Source organism: Plasmodium berghei (genome assembly GCF_900002375.2).
Source record: "Plasmodium berghei ANKA genome assembly, chromosome: 13".
Taxonomy (NCBI): domain Eukaryota; phylum Apicomplexa; class Aconoidasida; order Haemosporida; family Plasmodiidae; genus Plasmodium; species Plasmodium berghei.
This window is the reverse complement of record NC_036171.2, coordinates 2,393,096-2,418,751: the sequence shown is the minus strand read 5'-3', so window position 1 is coordinate 2,418,751 and position 25,656 is coordinate 2,393,096. Positions and strand designations below refer to the sequence as shown.

The 25,656-nt window shown below is 21.6% G+C and overlaps 10 protein-coding genes across 10 annotated transcripts; 6 read left to right on the top strand and 4 right to left on the bottom strand.

Annotated features, from left to right (window-relative positions):
- Window positions 1-2,739: 2,739 nt before the first annotated feature.
- On the top strand, window positions 2,740-4,431 carry PBANKA_1363700 (AP2 domain transcription factor AP2-O4; the record flags this gene model as incomplete). Its single annotated transcript, XM_034567280.1, has 1 exon — window positions 2,740-4,431. The coding sequence occupies one exon, from the start codon at window positions 2,740-2,742 to the stop codon at window positions 4,429-4,431; it is 1,692 nt and encodes a 563-aa protein (XP_034423793.1).
- Window positions 4,432-5,605: 1,174 nt separating this feature from the next.
- On the top strand, window positions 5,606-6,427 carry PBANKA_1363600 (conserved Plasmodium protein, unknown function; the record flags this gene model as incomplete). Its single annotated transcript, XM_034567279.1, has 1 exon — window positions 5,606-6,427. The coding sequence occupies one exon, from the start codon at window positions 5,606-5,608 to the stop codon at window positions 6,425-6,427; it is 822 nt and encodes a 273-aa protein (XP_034423792.1).
- Window positions 6,428-6,615: 188 nt separating this feature from the next.
- Window positions 6,616-7,866, bottom strand: PBANKA_1363500 (N6-adenine-specific methylase, putative; the record flags this gene model as incomplete). Its single annotated transcript, XM_034567278.1, has 1 exon — window positions 6,616-7,866. The coding sequence occupies one exon, from the start codon at window positions 7,864-7,866 to the stop codon at window positions 6,616-6,618; it is 1,251 nt and encodes a 416-aa protein (XP_034423791.1).
- Window positions 7,867-8,914: 1,048 nt separating this feature from the next.
- PBANKA_1363400 (conserved Plasmodium protein, unknown function) lies at window positions 8,915-9,786 on the bottom strand (the record flags this gene model as incomplete). Its single annotated transcript, XM_034567277.1, has 2 exons — window positions 8,915-9,015; window positions 9,141-9,786. 2 exons carry the CDS (start codon window positions 9,784-9,786, stop codon window positions 8,915-8,917), a joined length of 747 nt encoding a protein of 248 aa, XP_034423790.1.
- Window positions 9,787-11,881: 2,095 nt separating this feature from the next.
- On the top strand, window positions 11,882-14,707 carry PBANKA_1363300 (conserved Plasmodium protein, unknown function; the record flags this gene model as incomplete). The annotated part of the gene is made up of 1 exon (XM_034567276.1): window positions 11,882-14,707. The coding sequence occupies one exon, from the start codon at window positions 11,882-11,884 to the stop codon at window positions 14,705-14,707; it is 2,826 nt and encodes a 941-aa protein (XP_034423789.1).
- A 556-nt stretch (window positions 14,708-15,263) lies between these two features.
- PBANKA_1363200 (ubiquitin-activating enzyme E1, putative) lies at window positions 15,264-16,973 on the bottom strand (the record flags this gene model as incomplete). Its single annotated transcript, XM_034567275.1, has 1 exon — window positions 15,264-16,973. One exon carries the CDS (start codon window positions 16,971-16,973, stop codon window positions 15,264-15,266), a length of 1,710 nt encoding a protein of 569 aa, XP_034423788.1.
- A 714-nt stretch (window positions 16,974-17,687) lies between these two features.
- On the bottom strand, window positions 17,688-18,662 carry PBANKA_1363100 (conserved protein, unknown function; the record flags this gene model as incomplete). The annotated part of the gene is made up of 1 exon (XM_034567273.1): window positions 17,688-18,662. One exon carries the CDS (start codon window positions 18,660-18,662, stop codon window positions 17,688-17,690), a length of 975 nt encoding a protein of 324 aa, XP_034423787.1.
- Window positions 18,663-19,401: 739 nt separating this feature from the next.
- Window positions 19,402-20,086, top strand: PBANKA_1363000 (small nuclear ribonucleoprotein E, putative; the record flags this gene model as incomplete). The annotated part of the gene is made up of 4 exons (XM_034567272.1): window positions 19,402-19,449; window positions 19,602-19,691; window positions 19,796-19,920; window positions 20,065-20,086. The coding sequence occupies 4 exons, from the start codon at window positions 19,402-19,404 to the stop codon at window positions 20,084-20,086; spliced, it is 285 nt and encodes a 94-aa protein (XP_034423786.1).
- Window positions 20,087-21,125: 1,039 nt separating this feature from the next.
- PBANKA_1362900 (lysine--tRNA ligase, putative) lies at window positions 21,126-23,204 on the top strand (the record flags this gene model as incomplete). The annotated part of the gene is made up of 2 exons (XM_034567271.1): window positions 21,126-21,313; window positions 21,656-23,204. 2 exons carry the CDS (start codon window positions 21,126-21,128, stop codon window positions 23,202-23,204), a joined length of 1,737 nt encoding a protein of 578 aa, XP_034423785.1.
- Window positions 23,205-23,825: 621 nt separating this feature from the next.
- Window positions 23,826-25,632, top strand: PBANKA_1362800 (conserved Plasmodium protein, unknown function; the record flags this gene model as incomplete). Its single annotated transcript, XM_034567270.1, has 8 exons — window positions 23,826-24,000; window positions 24,131-24,203; window positions 24,349-24,422; window positions 24,611-24,690; window positions 24,790-24,863; window positions 25,013-25,142; window positions 25,255-25,335; window positions 25,507-25,632. 8 exons carry the CDS (start codon window positions 23,826-23,828, stop codon window positions 25,630-25,632), a joined length of 813 nt encoding a protein of 270 aa, XP_034423784.1.
- Between the last annotated feature and the right edge of the window lie 24 nt (window positions 25,633-25,656).

Genomic DNA, 25,656 nt, shown 5'->3' with positions numbered 1-25,656 from the left:
TTTTTCCTTCTTTTATTCTAAACCAATTATTTTTGAATTAATTCGAAAGTTAACTGTTCTGAAATTTAAAACGTTTATAATTTATTCCCATGAAAATTTATATAATATTTTGAAGAACATGCATATAGGCATGTTTTTAATTAAAAAATTACATTATTTTTTTTTAATATACTTTTTTTACAAATATTTCTAGTCATTATATCAAACAATACATACACTATAATTACCACTTAAATAAAAGAACAGTGGCTTTCTGTACAACTAAATTTGGGCAATATATATGCACACAAGTAATATGCGTGTATGCTGATATGTTTAATTTCTTGGTTGTAATCACTAAAAAAAAATGTATAGCCAAATATAATTCACTGGTTCTTATTTTTTAGTTAAAACCGTTTGAAAAAAATACGATGCCATTAATGTTGGTTTACTTTTTTATTTTTCTTAGTTATTCGAACCTTTCTATGTATTTAAATTTTTAAGTTATCCATACTTCTCCTTCCATGAACAATTGAAAAATTTTAATAAAATATATTGTTATATATAAATAATTATTATATCGATATAAAAAATATGAACATCACTGTATTTTTATTTTTTAGCATATGGGCATTTTAATGGACTTAAATTTTTATTTATGGTGTAAATTTGTTCAATCTTTTTAAAAATATATTTCTAAATTGTGCATAAAAAACTATTTATCGCAAAAAAAGATATATAATTTATTTTTTACTTTAAGTATAAATTCAAATTCATAAACAAAAATTACAAAAAAAACGACAGTTGTGGCAAAAGAATGATGCACCAATACAAATCCAAGACTACATAAAATACGCACTTAATACAATAATAATTGTGCCACTAATTCATATGCTTACATAAAATATTCCCAAATAATATTGTATATGTGAGAACATGCTTTAATCATTTTTTTTTTAATTATGTATATTTATGAATACCTAAATACATATATCCCTATAAACCGAAGCATTATAACATATAAGGACATTTTTATTTACAAAAAAGAAAAAATTAACTCCAAATTTTTATGACCATTAGTTATATTTACATTATTTATTTTGGAATTATAAATTTTATTAAAATATTTTTAAAGCTATTATTATACATAATTGTATTTTTTTTTAAATTAAATCTTATTTTTTCTTACCACCAGTTACACATGTATGGTGATATATATACAACTATAATTTTATATATGCACAAATAATTACATGAAAAAAACAAATATGCAAATAAATACACACAAAAAAATATAGATATATATTAGTACATATGCAAATACATACTTATGCTCACTTTTAGATTCTACAAATTAATATAAGTGATCACTGCAGCTCATTTTTTACTTTTATTTTTATTTCATTTTTTACTTTATTTATATTTTATTTTTTATTTATATATATATTTTTTTTTTTTTAATGAAGGCAAAAAATAGCTAGTCCGCACAGTTGCAACATGCCAGCATACATATCTATACACCTATATATAACATAATTACATATTTTCACATAATTTACATTTTTTATATAAAGTTATGTTTTTATTTAAATTTAAATAATATTTATAGTAAATCGATAAATAGATAAATGCATAAAAGTACCATAATCCTTTGTCTACAACTTTTAATAATTTTTGTACATATTTTTTTTTTAAATAAAAAATTAACATAAAATTTACAGTTACATTGCGAGTTTTTTTTCTCATAATTTTTTTTTATTATATTGTAAAATTATAACTTTTAATTATTCTTATCTAAATTTAAAGAGTGTCTTATAAAAAAAATTGTAAACATTTATTTATTATATATATTATATGGCTATAGATAAGCCCCCAAAAAGCATAATAAAAAAAGTATAATTTTGAAATAATAAAATAATTTTTATGATAATATATATTTTTATGGGCATTTTCTTCTCTCGTGAGAATATTTACATTTTAAAATTAGACGTTTTATCTATAACTATATTATAAATATTAAGATTGTTAATTTTATTATGTTCATGTACATTTATATACACACATATATTTATATATTACATGTATAGTTGTAAGCTGCTACTATTTTTCATTTGCATGCTGATCTTTGGTATGATAATTTTATCTTTTTTTCTACACTCCATTTTTTAAGTATATTATTCATATACATATCTTTTATTTAACTATTTTTTCCTTTAGATTTTTATTATTTGTTTTTTGTTAAATATAATTTACTAAATTAAAATTCTTAAATATATAGTCGGAATTAATATTTACAAATGTTGTATATATGCATTTAACCTTTAATTAACCTCTCTTTAATTTTTATTTCATTATATGTGCACATATACATGCATATACCCACACATATATACATATATATGTCTAAGCTAACTCCCAACTTCACATATAGAAATGGGTTATAAGGAATTTTGTTTTCCTCGTTTTTTTCTTTAAAATTTGCTTAAATGATTTTATTTATATTATAAAATTTGAAAAAAAATCCATGCTTTATAATACTTATACGAACAAATATATAAATGCGAAGAGGTAATAAGCACAAAATTATTCCCGCTTAAAGTTATACACAAACACACATAAATCCATATGCACATATATGTTCTCACTTATACAAAATAAAAGTGTGTGTATACTCATATGAACAGAGTATTACTGAGATATATTTTCAAAATACACAACAACGTTGATATATCACATACTGACCTATAAATCGATTTTAATATGAATTGTTTACATGAGAACGAATTAACATACACAAAAAATAAAAATAAAATTGAAAAATGTTATAAAGTTTGGGAAAAAATAATAAGTAAAGGCATAGGATGTAGAAAAGAAGAAATAAAAAATAATATAACTAAAAGAAAAAGAGACAAAGAAAGATTAATATCTACCTTATATGGTAGTGTATTCAAAGGGGAAAAATATCTTTTATATTCTAAGAAATGGAGAGGGAAAACCTTGAACGAAATAATTAATCAAGATAAAAAAAATTATTTAAATTTAAAGAATTTAAAGAATTTAAAAAATGTAGATAACTCTTATTTTTGTAAATTGGCTATTGGATATTTAGATCAAGAAAATAACAATTCTTTAAAAAAAAAGACAGATTCAGAATGTGTACAAAATTATGATCAAGATATGGATAATAAAAATATTAATACTAGTCTAAAAAAAAATCAATCTATTAATAATGCTAACAATGGTCTAATCAATAAAAAAAGAAATCAATCAATAGAAAAAAATACAGAAATTCATAATAATGAAGATGTATATGAAAAACTTAATTATCTAGAGAAAAGAAGTTATAGGAATAAATTAAAAGCAAATACCAACTATAATTGCAACGTCATTAATAATAATCTAACAACAAATGATAATGACGTTACAAATAGTAAAACTAATAGTCATGATAACACTGTCTTAAATAATAACAACAATATCAATAACGATCATATAAATAATCGAGATAATAATATGTCTATTCATAATATTATTCATAACAATAATGAGATTAAAAATGGTAACATTGGTTTTAATACCAATAATAACAAAGATACTTATAACAACGATAATAATAATTATTATTATTCCAATTTTGATACAAACAAAAACTATAATAATAACCAAATGCATAATGAGAATAAATGTTATGAAAAAAGCAATAATGAGAATAGATTAATAAAATATAAATACCTACCAACTGGTGTATTTTATAGTAGAGTGTCCAGATCTTTTATAGCTAACTGGATTGACGATAAAACGAAAAAACAAATTAAAATGCCATATAAAATATCCGAATTTGGAGTAGAAAAATGTATGATATTAGCTATATTGTCAAGAAATTTAAGAATAAGTAACTTAAACAATTGTCTAAAATATTATGATAAATTAACAGAGGATCAAAAAGAGCAAATGCTTCAAGCTATTAGGACTACACAAAAAAGTGAAAAATTATTTAATGATATCCTTAAACCTAATATTAAAAATATTCCAAATTCCGTTAATGATATATGTTCTGCGTCTACAAGCAATTCAAATAAAAATAATGAAAACGAAGCAAAAAGTTTAAATGTCAAAAATAAAATTATTGAAAAAAAAAAGGTAAAACAGTCATATAATAATGCCGAAAAATTACCAACAGGGGTATATTTCTATCAAGGATCTTATGTAGCTAACTGGTGGGAAACCAATCAAAAAAAACAATTCAAAGTTCCATTTAAAATTTCAGAATATGGAATGACAAGAGCAAAAAACCTAGCAATAATTTCAAGGCTTATTAGATCATCGTCTATTCAAGAAGTAAATCTAATTTTAACACAAATGGAGCAAAATAAAAACATCACAAAATTAAACTATACTACTATTTTAAATTTAGCTTTTAAATACATGAAAAATCCACCGAAAAAATATTAATATTCTTTTATGACTCATCCCTATATCTTAACAATATTTCTACAAATACTATAAAAAAGCGATTCACAAATATATGCATATATATATGCTTAATGGTAGAACTTAAAAGCACGTATATTTTACACATTTACCTAGAATATTTGTTCATAAATTTCAATTTTACAATAAAAATGAAAATCCAGTTTTGTAATAGACAAAAATATTAAATATATATAGGATAGTTCGTTATGTTCACAAATTTTAATTCATAAAGTTTATATACTTTTAAACGTAAAACGAAAAAAATAATAAAATACATGCTTATATTTGAATTTTTGCACATATATTCCTTTTCTTTAATAACTTCTGTTTATGTTGTGAGATTTCTTTAATCAATGTTATATCGTTTCACCTTTGTATTTTTATATATTTCTTTACACATTGTTTTTTCGTCCTACTTTTTTTCGTATATATATATATATATATATATATATATATATATTTTGTTCTTGCATTTTTTATTTATTTGAACACAAAATATTTCGTTATATTCCTATTTTAATATAGTCATATAAATTTAAATTATATATACTTTTATTATAGCTTAAACGTTGTGATTTTTATGTGTACATACGTATTAATCTATATATCTTAAATCTAATAAATGTAACATGCATATAATATTGTTGAATCTTATATAGCAATAAAATTTAACTGTGTGTATATAATACTTACACACTTTAATTTATTTTTCTTTATATATATATGCATACTTTCACATATATACTACTTTGTATTTTATTGTGCCAATAATAAAAGTATTATTTATTTGTGTATATGACTTTTAATTTGTTTGTTTATTTAGTGCAAATTGCATTTTTTAGTTTTTACATTATTATAAAAAAACAAACTTATATATATTCTACATTTTGGGAAACATAATGAACAATTAAACTAACTCTTTTAAATACTATTACATTCCCTATAAATTGTTATTATAATTTTATTAGTAAACTTATAAAAAAAAATTGTTTTAATAGCTAGCTACTTATAATTTTTTTTTCTTAAGCTAGCCAACGTGTTAAACCATATTAGCTTGTTTGTATAAGTTCATCAACAAAATAGGCATTTTAAAACGACTCACAATAAATATACACACACACACTAATCGGTTAACCATCTCTACAATTTAAAAATGAATAATTTTTTAATAAAGCTCAAACAAATATCAGAACAATATAACAATCTGTTATTAGAAAAAAAAATAATAGACAAAAGAATTGCAAATGTAGAAGAAAATATAAATAAATATGAAGAGGTAAAACAGAAATCCATAAAAGAGGTTGAACTAAAGAAAAATCAATTATTAAAAAATAAAAATAAACATTTAATAAAATGCCAAAAAATGGAAGAGCTAAACAATAAACTTAATGAAATATTAATACGAAAACAAAGCATAGATGATGAAGAAGAAAAAAAAATTATAATAAAACAAATAGACACTATTAACAATACATATAATTTATTAAAAAATGTACAAAAATTAAATGACGCTATAGTTAAAGAAGACAACAATTATTATAAACTAATTAGTGAACAAATTAATAATAATGGTTTTAGTAATAAAAAAATATTAAATATGTTAAACTGTTTCATAGTCAAAAGCAGAATAAATATACACGAAAAGGACATTGATGAAAATGTTTCATTTAATAAGATTGGAAATTCCGTTCCGAGTCTGGATACCAATACAAATCGATGTATTACCACAAAAAACTTTACCACTAATTTCAAAACAATTCAAACTAATGAAATAATTAAAAAATTGATATACTTATTTTCGAACGAATATGAAACGTTTCCTTTAGAAAAACAGCAATTCTTATTTGTTCTATTAATGAATGTTTTAAAACATGTTGTTTACCAAAAAGAAAAAATTGTTATACATGATAATGACAAAGACAAATCGAATCAAATTATTCATAATTTTTTATATCACAATTATATATTGTTGTGACTTTGTTATATTATTCTATTTTTGTAAACTTATTAACTATTTCGTCATTTGTGTTTTTATTTTATAAAAGCTAGTTATACAAAAAAAACAGAAAATAATAAAAATAATATTTCATAAGTATATAAATTATACATATCATACAGAAAAAATATATCCACATCTGACACGCTCTATACTTCAACAAAAAGTTATATGTACTTTTCCTGGCGTCTTTGTTTCCTATTATAATGTAGTGGATAAAATTCATCCTGATTTATATTATAATCGTATTTCCCTGTATGGTTAATAACATATATAGCAAAATATGTTCTTCCAAATTTTCGATTTCTTAAACCAATTAAATTATCAACTTTTTGTGGTAGCATATTTATTTCTTTAGGATACTCAATAAAAATAAGAGCATCATTATCAAACAATTCACTTTTAGATATACTATGCACTAACTCACTATATATGATTTGCTCATATGGAGGTGTAAAAAACCCTAAATTATATTTGTCAAGTACATCAAATTTATAAGGGTTTTTTAATAGTTCTAATACATCAGATCGAATTATTTTATTATTTACATGTTGTATATTACATAATTTTAAATTTTCACAAATAGTTCTACAAGAATTTAGTGATAAATCTACAAATGTTACATTGCTAAGTCCTCTAGAAATACATTCTATACCTAAATTCCCACTTCCACTAAAAGCATCTATTACATTAATATTATTAAAATTAAATACTCCTAAATGGACTAATATATTAAATAGCGATTCTTTAACTTTACTCATCATAGGTCTTGTATAAATGTCTGGTGAATATAATTTTTTATTTTTAAGTATTCCTTCATTAATTGTTAATATTTTTTTCTTTTTATAATTTATATTAGTTGTTTCATTATATGTTTTTATTTTACAAAAATTATATTTTGATTTTATTTTACTATTAGGCAATCTTCTTATGTTTAGTTTTTCCTCTGGTATTCCATACTTGTCTTTTTTTATCGACTTTTTCTTTTTATTATTTAAATTTATGTTCATTTCATGTAACTCATTTTGTTCCTTCTCACATTTTTGTTCATTTGTATTTTGGTGGTATTTTACAAATTCTTCTTCCCCTTCTGATAAAGTATTATCTGTTTTGTTCCTTTTATGTTCACTACTAAATATTTTACTACTTTCAAAATTTACATATTTATTTAGTAATTTATATTTTATAAAATTTGAACTATTCCATTGCATAAAACTGTAAAAATATTTATCTTTATTAAATTTATTTTTAATATACTTCCCTAACATAATCCATTTTTTATTATTCCTATAACATCGTTTACTATCAATACATGTTTTATGTATATCCTCGGGAAAATTAAATTTTTTATTTTTAACAAAATTTTTTTTTACATTTATTACCAAAACTATCAAAGCTAATATTTTTAAAAAGCTCATTTGTCACAATTTATCATTTTTTATTTGCTGTTTTATTTTTTACCATCTTCTTTTTCATTACTTTGTTATTTCATTTTTTTATAAAAAAAAAATTTTTTGAACTTAATTCAAAGGGATATATGTGAGCAAGTTAGGCTCAACAAATTTTATTCATTGCCAAACACATTTTTATGTTATGTTTGTTCCTTTTAAAATTATAAGTATAATTAATGTGTATCAAATGCTAAATTATAATATGCATATTTTTTAATGTGATATATTAATATAAATAATCATAGGTTAAAAATATAAAGTTTCGTAAAATACAAAAATAAGGAAAAAGGAAACATATAAGTATAAAACAAAAAACACAAAACCATAGTCATACCGATGATATAATATGCCAAGCCAAGGATAAAAAAAAAAAACAAGTAAATAAGTAGTAAAAATCTGAACAAGCTATAATTGCCCACAATTTTCAATTTAATTTTATCAAATATATCCATTCTAATTATAAGAATTTCACACAAACTATGATTTACCATAAGGTGATATATATGCATATGTTTTAGTCTTATACAAAATACTAAAGTGGCCAAAAAAAACATAAAGCCGAAAAATATTAAAATATAAAAAATATAATTATATACTACGTCTTATTATTCACAAAGAATATATAAGATTTCATATATTAGTGCACATACAATAGATAATACATATATTATAGGTATTATCTGAATTTATTCACATCCTTCTCATTCTTATGGAAATATTATTTTCAATAGAAGTCTACACACTCCAAGATTCCGATTTCTTTATTTTCTGTAAAAAAATAAATGGCGATAAACAATTGTGCATTATAAAATTGTATAAACGAATAAAAATAAAAATGTTATGAATTCAGGCTAAAATTTGCATAAGAAGTTCAAAGGCAAAACCTTTTGAATTAATGAAAAATTAAAGATCCCATCGTTTCGAAAGGCTAAACTTGAAACACTCAAATGTTTATACATTATATATATCCCATCTAACTTGATAAAGAAATGCTACTTTGAAAAAAAAATTATTTTTACATTGGATTCATAGTGAAATATCCCACATTATGTTTTTTAAATTCTCCCTCAAATTGGATGTATATATTACCAATGGTATTAAACAATCGTGAGTAATCTATCAAAATAAAAAAAAAAAATTACATAAAAAGTCCAAATAGCTAGCTAGCTTAGTAATATTTCATATTTAATATATATTACACAAACATGAACATAGAATATTTCTAAAAAAAAAAAACTTACACATTTGATAGGTAACTATAACATAATATATGCGTATATTTACTCCGGGTAAATGTTTAGGATCAATGATAATTAATCTTTTTTTTCCTGTAATGTAATTAAAACTTAATCTCCATCTAGGAATATCTGAAGTAAGTTGGGTTTTTTTAGTAACAACCAAACTACTTAAAGAGTTCATAATCGAATTTGATAACTCATTCTTTTTTTCTATTTCTATGCGATGATTTTTTTTGAGACTTATTATAAGTTTATAGATAGAATATTTACGAACAAATTGTTGATATATTATATTTGCATCCGAAAAAAATTTTTTAACTGAAAAACTTTCATCATCATATATTTTATTAAATTTCCTTTTTAATTGACAACGCCTTAGAGAAAAGTCATTAGCCTTATGAGAATTTTTATATAAGTTCCATTTAAATTCTTTTTCAAAATCAGAATCACAATGAACATAAGCATCTATTTTATAATTTCCTAATACGCCATCTTCTTTTAATAAATATGATTGTTTGTAATTTTTAGTATATCCACTTATTTTCTTTTTTAATTTTTTTACAACTCCTTTTCTGTTAATTTTGTTAGGGGGGCGCCCTTGGATACATATGACAATGCACACAAGTAGCAATAAATATTTATTCCACATTTTTTATATTTGTAATATTTCTATACCGTTTCTTTAGTTCGTATTTTAATTTATGAATATATTTATTACTTTTCGATAAAACCCCAAAAAACTACTAAATATATATATTAAGGCGCATGGTATAAACATGTAAATAATTAAATTATTATTAACAACACTCTAAATGTTCCACATAAATAACTAGACACAATTATAAAAAAAATAAAAAAAACAAATTCAAAATCTTATCAACAAAAAAAAGCAATGGCATTCAACTATAAAAAATTGTTTATATATATTTTTTTTTTAATTAATTCTCAAATTTTTAATTATTTTAACGTGGAATTTTATTCCATTTTCCCAAAGTGTACACATTCATAAAAAATTTTATAGTTACGTTAAGATGCTTATATGTCTTTAATTATAGTATACTATTCATAGACATAAATTTCTATAAATATTTTTTTGAATTTTATATAAGCACTAATGCGCAGGCAAATATAAATAATACCATTTTAGCTCCATATTACATGAAAATATTTTTTTCAAGTTCATAAAATCTTATTTTTTAATAGTTCAATGATGTATTTCCTTCCCCTCACCCCCCCAAAAAAAAAACATTGGTTGTAATATTTTACTAATTATATTTGTGTGAATAAATAATCTAAAATATAAATCCACATGCGAATATATATATGTATTTCTTTATGAATAACTGTTTATCTCTTTACCTAATAAAATAAAAGTCTTTTAGTAAAAACATTCGTTTATTTATTTTTTTAAAATTATGACCATTTAATATGATAATTTACGACTGTTTTAGTATTTGGTTTGTTTTTATTATTTGTTTCTACATTTTATCATTTCCTTTAATTTTACAACTTATATGTAGGAAAACAACATATTAGATAGTGTGTAGCAGTGGGCATGTGTTTTATAGGAAAATACAACTATTTTATAAATTAAACAAGTGCATCATATAATTAAATTCAAATAACAAAACTATAAAAAATGTTATGTATAAAGGAATATATTTATACATATTTTTGGCATTTAAATTTTATTTATAAGTATTTTTATATTTGCATAGACCCACACATTAATCCTAAAACCTTATATTATTATGTAAACATAAATATAAATATACAATTACAGCGTAAAATAGTATGTTAAACTCATTTTCCTAGCAACATATATAGATTTATTCATATATTTAAAATTAGTATTTTACTATGAATGGATATCAGGGTATGTTGGAAAAATATATAAAGAATATAAAATACAAAAAAATATTTTTTTTAACACTTATTTTAATTATTAATTTAAATTCTCCAATTAAATAAACAAATTATTAATGTTTTATTATTTTATCCCTAATATTATTATACAACAATAAAACTAATTAATAGAGCGAACATGCTAAAATATTTTTTATTTTTTGTTTTTTTTTAAATTTATAAATATGCATAAACTGCAACACGGATTTTTTTTCAAAATTCATGCACTAAAAAATTATAACATTTTTTTCAGTATGGAAAGAAAAAAATTAATCTATCACTAATTAAATAATTCTTTTTATGGTTATGATAAAATATTATAATTTTGTTATCATATGCAACATAATTATCCTTATACTTTATTTAAAAAAATATATTTTATGATAAAAGTCTGTTTAAACTGTAAATAGTTTTTCAATATTAGCCAATTACATATCACAATTCACATACATAATTTTTTAAACTACTTTAGTATTTATATTTTAGTTAATTCATAGGCAATATGCGCAATGCAAAGTTTGTATAAAATTTATTTGCAATAATATTTTTAAATAATTATTGTTTTTAAAGCGTTTCAGTAATATTACCAGTTGCAAACATACATATAATATATAGGCAAATAAAGGGAAAGCTACACTTATATAAGTGTAAACATTACACAAATCGAAAATTTATATGTATATATTTATTTTTAGTTCGTTACAGTGTGGAATTGAAGATATGTTTTCTTTTCAATGACAAAGGAAAGACTAAGAAATACAAAACAAAAAAGTAAAAAATAAAAAATAAAACAAGCAACTCATTCATTAATACTCATATAATTTTATAAATTTGAGTAAATGGAGATAAACAAATTAATCTTATATTTCTACGCATTAATATTAGCAACAATATATACAAAATGTGTACATACTATATTAATATCAGCAGCATTAAGCAGGGATCGTGTGGAAAAACAAAAAAAATCAAATATTGTTGCAATAGTATACGATACAACCAACTCTACAATAGAGTATAGTAGTGAATATTACGATGTGATCCTTCTATTAAAAGATTTTTTAAAAAACTCTAAAAAACAACTTAAAGATACAGAAATTACAAAGAACTTCAAACCATTAGATGTAAAAAATATATCTGATGAAGTATTTTACCAAAATTCTAAAAAAGAAATAATTGATTTTTTTTTTTTCTTAGATCATAACTATAAATATTTATTCAACAAATATGTTTTATCGTCTGAATTAGATGAATATAATGATGATATAAATGGGGCACGTGCTTATTTCAATAGTATATTCAAATCGAATAGAAGTACCCCTGAAGACCGTGAAAAATATTTTAATGGGTATTATAGGATTAAAAAATATATAGATATATCAATATCCATAAATTTTGGTTTTTCTACAGGATTATATATTTTATTAATTCAAATAGATCCAGATAATAAGAAATTTAATTTAAAATTTACAGATTATTTAACAAAACGTGATGTAAATGTTTTAGAAACTGCTCAACAAATAACAAAAGAAAATGATCCAGTTTTTCAAAATTTAATTAAAACAATGAAAGATCTGAGAGTTTATAAGGCTAGTGGAGTATTCGATTCTCCTGACCGTAAATTAGAACATTTATGTTTAAAACGTGATTATGGAATTACATCCCCAAATTGGGTTTCATATTTTCATCCACATAATGAAACATTATGTCATGTTGATATAAATGGAAATGGCGATTGCTTTTTTTATACAATAAAGCATTTATTACATCACAACGGAATTAATATTTTGAATTATACTCCCAATGAAAATGTAAATGAGAGCAAATTTGTTCCTTGGTATTTAGAAATTATAAGGAAGTATCCTAAACAAGAATTATTTAACACAATTGATCTTAGATATATAACAACATATTACATTATTAAATATTTCCCTGGTTATAACAAAGATGACGATTTAGATTCTAAATCCATACAAAGTATGCTCGAAATTCTATCTAGTCTCGAAATTTCGAATTATCATTTAAAAAAACATTCACTAATTAAAATGCTGAAATCGAATTATCCAATTTTAAAATTCCTCGATTTGGGATCATTTCTCAAAAAAAAACTGAAATTAATTAAGGGAAAAGGTGATAAAGAACCATATAAAAACACTGACGCACCACAAAATAGTCAAAATTATTCAACAAAAAAATTAAAAACTGATAAAAAAAAACAAACACGCTCATCCCCAAATTTATCAATTGATCTTGCAGATTTAAAACATAAAACAAAAAATCATCAAGGAGTATTGCAAGCATCGACCAAATTAGAAATAAATAGTACACTTGAATCTGCTAGCAATATTGATTACACCAATAGTGCACCTAGTACTTCTAAAGAAGAATACGATAACAATGTTGATTACACCAATAGTGCACCTAGTACTTCTAAAGAAGAATACGATAACAATGTTGATTACACCAATAGTGCACCTAGTACTTCTAAAGAAGAATACGATAACAATGTTGATTACACCAATAGTGCACCTAGTACTTCTAAAGAAGAACACGATAACAATGTTGATGACACCAATAGTGCACCTAGTACTCCTAAAGAAGAATCCGATAACGATGTTGATGACACCAATAGTGCACCTAGTACTTCTAAAGAAGAATACGATAACATTAATGACTACATTAATAGTGCACCTAGTACTTCTAAAGAAGAATACGATAACATTAATGACTACATTAATAGTGCACCTAGTACTTCTAAAGAAGAATATGATAACATTAATGACTACATTAATAGTATACATAGTATTTCTAAAGAAGAATATGATAAAAAACGTAATAAAACATATGCTAAAAATGATGAATTAAATAATCCAGCAATAGAAGAATATAATTGTGATGAAATTTTAGAAGAAATCAATGAATTAAATAACAGAGTGTATGAATTAATTTTTTTCAAATTAATATCACTGAAAGAAAATAATACAATTGAGATAACAGATAATAGTATTCCCGGAGAGTTAATTCCAAAATTAAAAGGAAAATTATTAAAATCAAAAGTTTTATCTTCACATCCTTTCAAAGACATTCCCAAAAGAGGTGATGTCTTTCCATTTTTTAATTTTAATGATATAAAAAAACAATTATTTCATCCATTTAATATGAAAAGCTATCATAATATTGATTTATATGGTGTAATTGTATATACCACTTTTAACAAAGAACTAATAAGAAAAAGAGATAAAAAAAAAACCTATAGTTTGATATTTAGCTTGCATGGGGATGATTTATCTTATTCTTCGATACTCAATAATGATTATCATTTTACACATAATTATGTACTTATTGAAACAAAAACAATGCACCAAAAAGCGTTAGCATTATTTTATGAAAGGACAAGACCAGGTCATTCACATTGGGGAGATGAAACTGATTATAATGCTTTTCAAAAAATGTTTAATATTGGTTTAATTACATTTATGCATGATTCGACAAAACTATTTTTTCCTAAAATGAATTTTGAAGAATACCCTAATTATTTTCTAATATACTTTTTTTCAGAAATGCATTTTGAGCCTGCGGTTCATGTCATATATAATCGAAACAGTATAACTTATAGATCATCTTATGAACGAAATCATATTCCTAACTCTATAACAAATATACCATAAATAATATTTATTTGATATATTCTCCAATTATGTTTATATTTTTTTTTTTTTTTTTTAGTATTTATTTGATTTGAAATTTACAAAAAATGAAAAATTAATTACATACTCATTTTGTTCACATTAGTATTATTTCTTTAGTTTTATTCTGTTTTTGTTTTTATACTTTTTCATAATTTTTTGGTAATATATTTACGTTTTTCTTTTAACTCCTTGTTAAATTTGTCTTTCATTTTTTGTAACATGCTTGACTATTTCCCATACCATATTTTGTGAAATACCTCCATGCACACATTTTTAAAAAATATAAAAATATAAAAATATAAAAATATAAAAAATATAAAAATATAAAAAATATAAAAAATAATAAAAATAATAAAAATATATGAAATAAGTAAATATATATATCTTTATGCATTCAGACAAAGATAAAGATCCTAATTCCGTTCAATCATATTTTATGAACCGTTTTGTTTGGAATAATACAAAACTAGCCCCTTTGCAAAAACTTTTTATTTTAATTTTTTTTTTTTTTTTCATACTTATTAGCTAGCACAAATCATAAATAACCTGACTTAAAAAAATAGTAATTTACATGTGGCTTTAAATAAAATGAACATATTTTTATAACTTCTTGTGTTATTAATCCTGAAATAACTATAATTACATAATTTGAACAAGTGTGTTTAAGGTTATTAAGATCTTCAAATAATTTATTACCAATTTGTATTTTTTCTAATAATATATTTATATTGACATCAACATAAGACAAATTTTGCAATTTTTCATCATTTATTTTAAAAAAAAATGGAATATATTTTTTATTATAACTACAGTTTTGTTTTATTATTTCTTTTTTTTTTTTAATATTATTAAAACATATATGCTTTCTAAAATTCAACAAATTTTTTTTATCATTACAAAGTACCAATTCATTACTTATCAAATGCCTTTCATCCTTCATACTATATGAGGGACTAGGGAAAGAATATTTCTCATTATAATTTAAACTAATATTATTTTTATAAGAAATATTAGAGGATGTATCATATAAATAACAAAAATACAAAAAATTTTCCATTAATATTTCTTTTTCATTGTTTATTTCTTCATTATCAATAAAATTTATATAAAAAAAATTTGAGAACAAATAGACAAAATGAGAAATTTCAAAATTTTTTTTAAAGTTATATTTTTTTTTTTTTTTCATAATTAACAATTTTAGCTCTTTTTCATCTTCACATTTTCTTTTTTTTAAAAGAATTTTAATATCGTCTATCCCTCGAAATATTTCTGCATTTTTAGTGTCATAGTCGTTGTCATTATATAAATATGGCATATAATTTTTTTTTTTTATAAAACTTTTATAGACAATTAAAAAAATATATATATGATTACACACTTCTTTAGTAATATAATTATTATTTTGCAAAATCAATTTTATTCTTTTTTTTATATCCGATAAATAAATAAAATTGTCCACTTTGTCCAAGTTATCAAAATTTATATTTGTTAATTTTATTTTGTCCTTAACAAATTTTAATATTTTTTGACATTTTTGTGTTTCATTTATTCCACAAGGGAAATCATGATAAATTTTAACTAAAAATATTATTTTATTCAATTCCCCATTAGTTTGAAAATTTGAATAATCTACATTGTTTATATATTTTTTTAAATCATCATATAATGATAAAGCTATGTTATAATAATAAGAAAAGGAATACTTATTATCATCACAACTTATATTAAATTTATTTTTTTTTTTTTTTTCCATATATATATGTTTTCCTATCTTCACATTTAAATACCCTATAGCATTACTAACATTACAAGTAATTACCTTTTTATTATATTTTGCACACACTTTTTCAATCTTTAAATTATTTTTTACAGACAAATTACATATTAATATATCATAATTATCATCATTTATTATATTTTTATAAAAATATTCAATAGGGTTATTAATAATACATTTAATAATAGCATTTTTATTTATGTTTAACAAATTTTCTTTTATTATATTACATATATATTCATTTATTTTACTTGAATTATAAAACATGTAATATTTTAAATCATTTTCACATATCTTTTGATCGTCTATTATTGTTAAGTTATTTATCCCGCTCAGGATTAAGCCTTTGGAAATTTCAAAAATAATTAATCCGCTTCCCAAAAAATAAATATAACTACTCATTAAAATTTCCTGATGTTCTTTTCCCCACAATGAAATTTGGCGTTTAAATTTCTCGAATTCATTCATATTTTAAATTATGAAAATTGTCAATTCATTTCATTTCCTTACTACAAATATATGGACATACCCTTTTATTCTTATCTCATTATATATATATATATTTGTTCACATTACTTTCAATATACAGAACGTAACATTAACAAATAAAATTACTTTTCAATTTCATTATTCTCCTTTATATATAAGAAACATACTCGTGAATGTGTAATATACAAATACACACAAATATAAAATTCATTTATTTATTTGTCATAGAGCTAATAAATGGGTATATTATATGCACAAAAATAAATAAACAAAATTTCGATTTATATTCCTTTCATAATTATAGAAAAAACTCTTAATTTAAAATTTTCTATAGCATAATTAAAAAAAATGTTTAAACTTCATTTGTTTATCAATAATACTTAAACATAAATTATAGCAACTTTATTATTGTTAATGCTTAAAAAAAATATTCATAATTCGATAAAAAACAATTTAACAATATCAAACTAATGATGGTATAAAATAATCCCAAATGTGAATTTAATAAAAAAAATAAATAAAAGCATATAAAAATTATGAATAATAAACAAATATGTATACTTTTATATTTACATTTCACTGAATTGGTTAGTATAAGAATTTTTTAAAAAATGTGAAAAATTATATTTACAAAAAAAAATTATTACTTTAAAAATATCATAACTTGAAATAAGAATTTTATAAACATAATAGTTAAAATAAGTTTATTTTTTTTTTATATTTTTTATTTTTATTTTTTTTCCTAAGAACATCATGCATGTCAATACTATCACCCGTTTGAAGTTTTACACCTAATATTTTTTCAGTTTCTTTTCTTTTAGATATATATTTTTTTATTGATTTTTTTCGTTGCATAAGTTCAGGATAATGAATTTTTTGGCTTTTGTCAAATTTACCACCTAATAATTTAATTTGATGATTTTCTACATTCTTTCGTTGAAATTTGTTTAAATGTGGTATGGCTAATTTTCGAATTTCATGGACAGCATCCATAAAATTTTTTTTCATTTCTCTTTTCTCTTTATATTCTTTTTCTTTATTTAATATATCTTTGTGTTTGACTTCTGTATTTATTTTTATTTTGTTTAAGGATGAATTTTCAAACTTATTTTTTTTTTCATCCTGATTTTTATAAAAACTATTACTTTTGTTACTATTTATTATACTATCTTTTTTAATTTCCGTTGTTTTATCAAAAGTTACTTTTTTTTTATCTTTTTGAATTTGGTTTGATTTATTGTTTTTTAAATTTCCAGAATTAAATAGAAAGTTATTATCTACAAGTTCGTTGCTATTTAATTCGGTATGTTCGTCTTTTTCTTCTTCAGTATCACATACTTCACTACTATACATATTTATATTATTTTTTTCCTTCATCGATTTTATTAATAAGTTATTACTTTTCTTATCACTATTCTCATATAATTTATTTTTTAAAACATTATCATTATATTCTTTTTCTTTTTTAAAGTCTGTTATATTTCTATTTCTGTGTTTTTCTTCTACATTTTTTTCATCTTCTGATGAACTAAATCCCCATAGTTTATCCATATACTTTTGTAATTCATTTTTTTCTGTATTTTTTTTACCATTATTTTTTTTACTCTTTTTCTTTTTTATTTTATCATTTGTTTTTATTTTTCCTTTTTCTTTTTTGTTTTTCATCATGTATTATATCACTATCATCAAAAAATAAATATTTTTTTAATATTTGGGTACCTCCATTAAACAATCTCAAATCTTTTATTTCGTTTTAAAGCGCCAAGTTTTTAATATATATTTTACTAAGGACACTTAAGTTGTTTCTATTTTTCATTAATTTATTATTTATTTATTTATTTATTTTTTTTTTTTTTTTTTCTTATATTTAATAATTTAGCTACAAATTTTATTCGTACAAAAAAAATAACATTAATGTTGCTAATAATTAATACGTGTGGGATACATACATTTAATATTTTATGGCGTTATGAAATATAAAAAATATTAAGTTATATTTTATCATTATTATTTATTTAATTCGTTAAAAAATATATATATATTAATCGGCATAAAAGTTTAATTCCTCGTGAAAATTAATTTCATTTTTTTACAAGAAAAAGGATAAACTTTATGATTTTTTTTTCCGTTTTAAATAAGCATACATATAAATATAGTTAATATCCATATTATATATACATTTTGTATAATGCCTGTTCTTACATATTTAAAATATGAACTATACACTTAGTAGTAATACATTTATTATATGAACATATATACATATGTATAAAACATAAAATATATCTACCTTCTTATTTCACAAAAGGAATAACTATAATTGCTATAAAACCATCTTGAATAGTATCCTATATTTTTTTTAATTAATTTTTTTTAACTTTTTCAATACACATATTTTGTAAGCAAAATGGCAACTACGAACAAAAAATTACAAAAAATTATGACCCAACCAATAGTAATCATATTTCTATATTCACACAAAATAAAAACTAATTAGCATATTTTATTATTATTTTTCCATTTTATTTGTAGTAACTTTTCTTGAAGCCATATTACTATATTTTTATTAATTTATTACTTGTCTTTCTTTTTTCTTTTTTTTTTTAGAACCAAATATTCCGGTTTTTTACGAATCAAACGGTTGTACAAATTTGGCTATATGATAAACCCCATACTAGAATTGAAGGAAAAATTCTTGTTAGTTAAGAAAAATGTTGAAATTTCAAAATAAGTTCCCATATGCATCATATATAAACGAATATGTCCATATAATACGCATATTTTTTTTATCTTTTTTTTAGGGCTTTGACGAATACATGAACATGGTTTTAGATGAGTCAAAAGAAATTTCCGTTAAAAAAAATACAAAAAAAGAATTAGGGAAAATTTTGTTAAAAGGGGATACAATAACCCTTATTATGGAGGCGTAAGCAACACACATCACCACATTATTTATTGTCATGATTTTTTTATCGATATATATGTACATGCACATACACATAGTACTATAGATAAATGTTTCCACAATTTAATCGTTTTTTATTTTTTTATTTTTTCTCATTTTTTACAGAAAAACAGATAAAACGGAATAAGAATATGGATAAAAAATCGAATTTTTTTTTACTATATCTCCTATATCCGTGTTATCTTATAAATTACATTTTTTTTTTTATCATATTTTTTATTATTTTATTTCACTATGTTTTCAAACTATTTGTACCACATAAGCATTGTTTTATTTATTATATTTTTAAATATTATTATATTTTTAAATATAAATACCATGGTTACGCAATTTCTTTATTTCAATTTAATGCGCTTATAGTGTAATGAGTTATCAAAAATAAAATTGTTGTTAAAGAGGTGTAACATCATATATTATAAATAAGTGTACATATATATGTTTTTACTTATTTACGAAATTTCCCCCCACTGTCTTATAAGTTTTTTTTATAAAATTCTTTTTAAAATTTAAAGTGTTGGGATTGATGAGGTATATCATATGTCCTTTAAAAGAAAACGTTTATAATTATTAATTTAAAATATGTTGACATTGAACTATTTAATAGTTTGTATAAAAAAAATGAAAAGAACAATTGAATTTTTAATATTCTACATATTTATTTGTTAAATTTCTCTTCATTATTATCCATAATTAACAATAAATTTAAGGGGTGAGTAAGGTGTAGAACAAATAAAAAAAAAAATTAAAAGTATGATATATATAGTTGTGAAATATAATAATACACTGATTTTTTCAAATAAAAAGTTAAAAGATAAAAATTAAAATTTGTTAAAATGAAAAAACAGTAAAAATATAAGTTTTAAAATAAATTATAAGTAAATTAAATTAAGATATATTAATTTAAACAAAATATTTTTATATACATATACCTCTGTTTTTTTTAATAAAAGGCTTGAAATAGTATAAATAAATATAATATATATTTAAGTGGTGAAAAAAATATCGGAGAATATTTATATGTGCATTTATTAATCTTTATATTCATAATTCCTTTTTCTATCAATATCTTTATTTAATATTTATATTTTAAAAAAAAAAAATTAAAAATCATATAAAACACCCAAAATAATAATAAATCACAAAATCTACTTTATTTATATATGCATATGCTAACACTATTTTTATCTATTTTAAAAAATAAAAATTTTAATCGACAATTTTTTTTTAATAATAAGTTCCTTACTTTATTCGAACATAATTTTAAAGCAAATATTATCAAAGTTCATTTTACAACAATGACTGAAAAAAGAGAGCATGTCACTTCAAATCAAAAAAAAACTAATCCCCCCCCAGTGTAAGCTTATTATATTTACATATATATGTATACATATTTTTTTGATACTAAATAGTATAAACTATATACATATTCTGCTACATTTTATGTAACTTATTAATAAAAATGTATGCATTTTAAACTTTTATATTACTATGTTATTATATAGTTTTTATTGTAGTAATATTTAAAAGTCAAAATTGATAGCAAATCTTTATCCTCATCTTTTACAATACTTGTTCATTTTAAAAAATGTGGATATACTAGCTTATAAAATTATAATGAATAAACATTTTTATAATTATATTTAAGATACTGGAGTTATCACATAGTTTAATTTTATTTGGGTTGTTCATTTTATAGGGATGCAAGCAAAGAAGATGAAACAGAATTAGACCCAAGATTATATTATGAAAATCGATCTAAATTAATTTTAAACCAACAAGAAAAAGGAATAAATACATATCCACATAAATTTGAAAGGACAATTAGTATCCCTGATTTTATTGAAAAATATAAAAACTTAGAAAATGGCGAACATTTAGAACAAACCATTTTAAATATAACAGGACGAATAATGAGAGTTTCATCTTCTGGACAAAAATTAAGATTTTTCGATTTAGTGGGCGATGGAAAAAGAATACAAGTATTAGCTAATTATTCATTTCATGATAAAGAAAAATCAAATTTTGTTGAATGTTATGATAAAATAAAAAGAGGAGATATAGTAGGTATTATTGGATTTCCTGGAAAAAGTAAAAAAGGAGAACTTAGTATATTCCCAAAAGAAACTATATTATTATCGCCATGTTTGCATATGTTACCTATGAAATATGGATTAAAAGACACAGAAATAAGATATAGACAAAGGTATTTAGACTTACTTATTAATGAATCTACTAGAAATGTATTTATTACTAGAACTAAAATAATTAACTTTTTAAGAAACTTTTTAAATGATCAAGGTTTTATGGAAGTAGAAACACCATCTATGAATTTAATGGCAGGTGGTGCTAGTGCACGTCCATTTATTACACATCATAACGACCTAGATCTCGACCTATATTTAAGAATTGCTACTGAATTACCATTAAAAATGCTAATAGTTGGTGGATTAGATAAAGTATATGAAATTGGAAAAGTTTTCAGAAATGAAGGAATAGATAATACACATAATCCTGAATTTACATCCTGTGAATTTTATTGGGCATATGCCGATTATTATGATTTAATTAAATGGTCTGAAAATTTTTTTTCAAAATTAGTATATCATTTATTTGGTTCATACAAAATATTATATAATAAAGATGGACCTGAAAAAGATCCGATTGAAATTGATTTTACACCTCCATATCCAAAAATATCTTTAGTTGAAGAGTTAGAAAAAATTACAAAAGTGAAATTAGAACAACCTTTTGATTCTACAGAAACTATAAACAAAATGATAAATATAATAAAAGAAAATAATATTGAAATGCCTAATCCACCTACTGCTGCAAAATTATTAGATCAATTAGCATCACATTTTATTGAAAATATTTATCAAAATAAACCATTTTTTATAATTGAGCATCCTCAAATTATGAGCCCTCTTGCTAAGTATCATAGATCAAAACCAGGATTAACAGAAAGATTAGAAATGTTTATATGTGGAAAAGAAGTATTAAATGCATATACAGAATTAAATGATCCATTTAAGCAAAAAGAATGTTTTTCTGCTCAACAAAAAGATAAAGAAAAAGGTGACACTGAAGCTTTTCATTGTGATGCAGCTTTTTGTACTTCTTTAGAATATGGATTGCCACCTACAGGGGGGTTAGGACTAGGTATTGATAGAATAACAATGTTTTTAACAAATAAAAATAGTATTAAAGATGTCATTTTATTCCCTACAATGAAACCAGTAAATTAGTAGTAATGCACATTTTTTTTTCCAAAATATATATATATATGTGATATTTTTGATAATATACGCATTAATATATATAATTATTTGAATCCCTACTAATCTTAGGTACATAACAACAATCATTTATATTGTTTCATACTCCATTTCATTTAAGTTTTCTTATTTGTGCAACTGATAAAATGTGTTAATCTATTTAATTGCAAAGCATTTTAATATCAACTTTTTTTAAGAAATATATATTTTTTTTTTTTTTTTAAAACCTTTTTATAAACTATGGATATTTTATACAATTTTGCTACACTTTAAAATTGTATAACACCACTAAATACATACATACATACAAGCATTTATGTCTACACATTATTACAATTTTTTTAATATATAAGGACAAATTTTCAATGTATATACACCCCCAAAAAATTATACTTGTATAAAAATACTTTTAATTATTGTAAAACTTAATCCACCATTAAGGTTAAACATTTTTGTTTTTGCTTTTTTTTCTGTATTAATAGTAATCATTCGTATAAATCGAAATTCATTGCATATAATTGTTCTTAACTAGCTGTGAAACCCTTTTAATTTTGTAAAAATTATTTTATTTTATTTCCCTACCATTCAAATATGAAAGACAGCCATTTATGCAAATTTGACGTTAACTACTTTTTAAAGAGTTGTATAGAATTAGAAAAATCATATGAACATATTTTAGATGAAAAAAAAAAAAATGAGTTAAGCCTCTCTGATGCGTTGAAAAGCATTCATTACATTAAGGAAAAATACAAAAGGGAAAGGAAAAGTATGCATATAGAAATGTAACAAAATATCTTGATGTACGTCTCTTTTAGTCATTTATTACAAATACATGTATCATCTTTAACATTCTAAATATATCTACATTTTCATATTCGTCAACCCGATAACTTTAGATAATTTAGAGCTATCGCAGTATATTTCTAAATACACTGATGAATTAGTAAATAATCAAAATTGTACAGAAAAGTAAAATAATCCCCCCAAAATATATTCTATTTAAACAATATCATTTATGTTATTTCTATTAATATTTATAAATATTTTTTTCCTTCCTTACTAATTCAATATAGATACTTACATAAATTATATTTTTTTTTAACAAAATAAACAGCTATGAAATTCTAAAAAAGCAGAACGCAAATTATAAGAAAAAAATAGAAACCCTTAAAAAGGAAAAAGAGCAAGGTAATATTATTTAACACTTCAATAGATATGCTAAAAAAAATGAAAGAATGATAAAATGGTAAAATATGTTTTATTATATATCGTTGAGCACATTCCCAATATACAACCATACATCCATGCATTTGTTTGTTTACCTACATATATGTCTACTTATTTCCATTTTTATTCCATATATATATATATCATAGAAAAGATGAGCTCAGAAGAAAAAATAAGAATTATGGAAAATAAATACAGTAAAGAAATCGAGCTATACGAAACCAAAACGGTTAAACATAAATATAATAAAATACAATATAATATAATGTTTATTATACCAGTCTGCCTTCGAAATTATATATACTTATATGTACATGCACATTTTCAGAGGGAAAATGTAAAAAAATTAAAAGAATTGGAAAATACGCATACTGAATTGAGATCACAAATATCTTCTAAGGAGTAATAAAACAAAATTTATTTTTTTTTAATAAAAATCTATCTATACTAATAATACAATGCTAAAAATTATATGTGTATATATATAGGCCACTATTTGATGGCTATTTTATCAATTTAATAAATCATAAGTCAATTTTGTATTCCTTTAGTTTACAGTTAAATAAATTATTTTCAAAATTAAAAGAATTTGAACAAGAACAAGAACAAGTAAAATTAAAGCATGAACTTCAAATTAATAATATGATTAAATCAAATGAAGAAAACATTAAAAAAAAAAAGGTATTACAACTTTCATATGTAATAATAACATCACGTGTGTGTGTATATGCACTAATAATAGGTTTACAAAGAAACATCTCCAATTTATTTTCATATTTCATAAAAATTATAGGACAATATAAAGGAAATAATAAACAATAGTGAGAATTTAACATTAACACATTTAAAAAATAAACACAAGTTACTTCAAAAAGTAATACACATACATACTTTTATATCCATTTATTTCTTTACCCAAATTATGCCACATACTTTAAAAATACATTAATCATAACAACTTTACACACACATATATATATATATATATATATATATATATATATATATATATATATATTTTATTACTATTGTTTTATATATCTAGAATTTTGCAGCATTGGAAAAGGAGCATTTAAATTTGAAAAAAAGTATAAATAAAACAACGAAAATGCAAAGAACTTTAGCTGGAAATTCAATAAATCAAAACAATCAAAGTTCATATAAAATATAATTATAAATTCGTTCTATAAACATT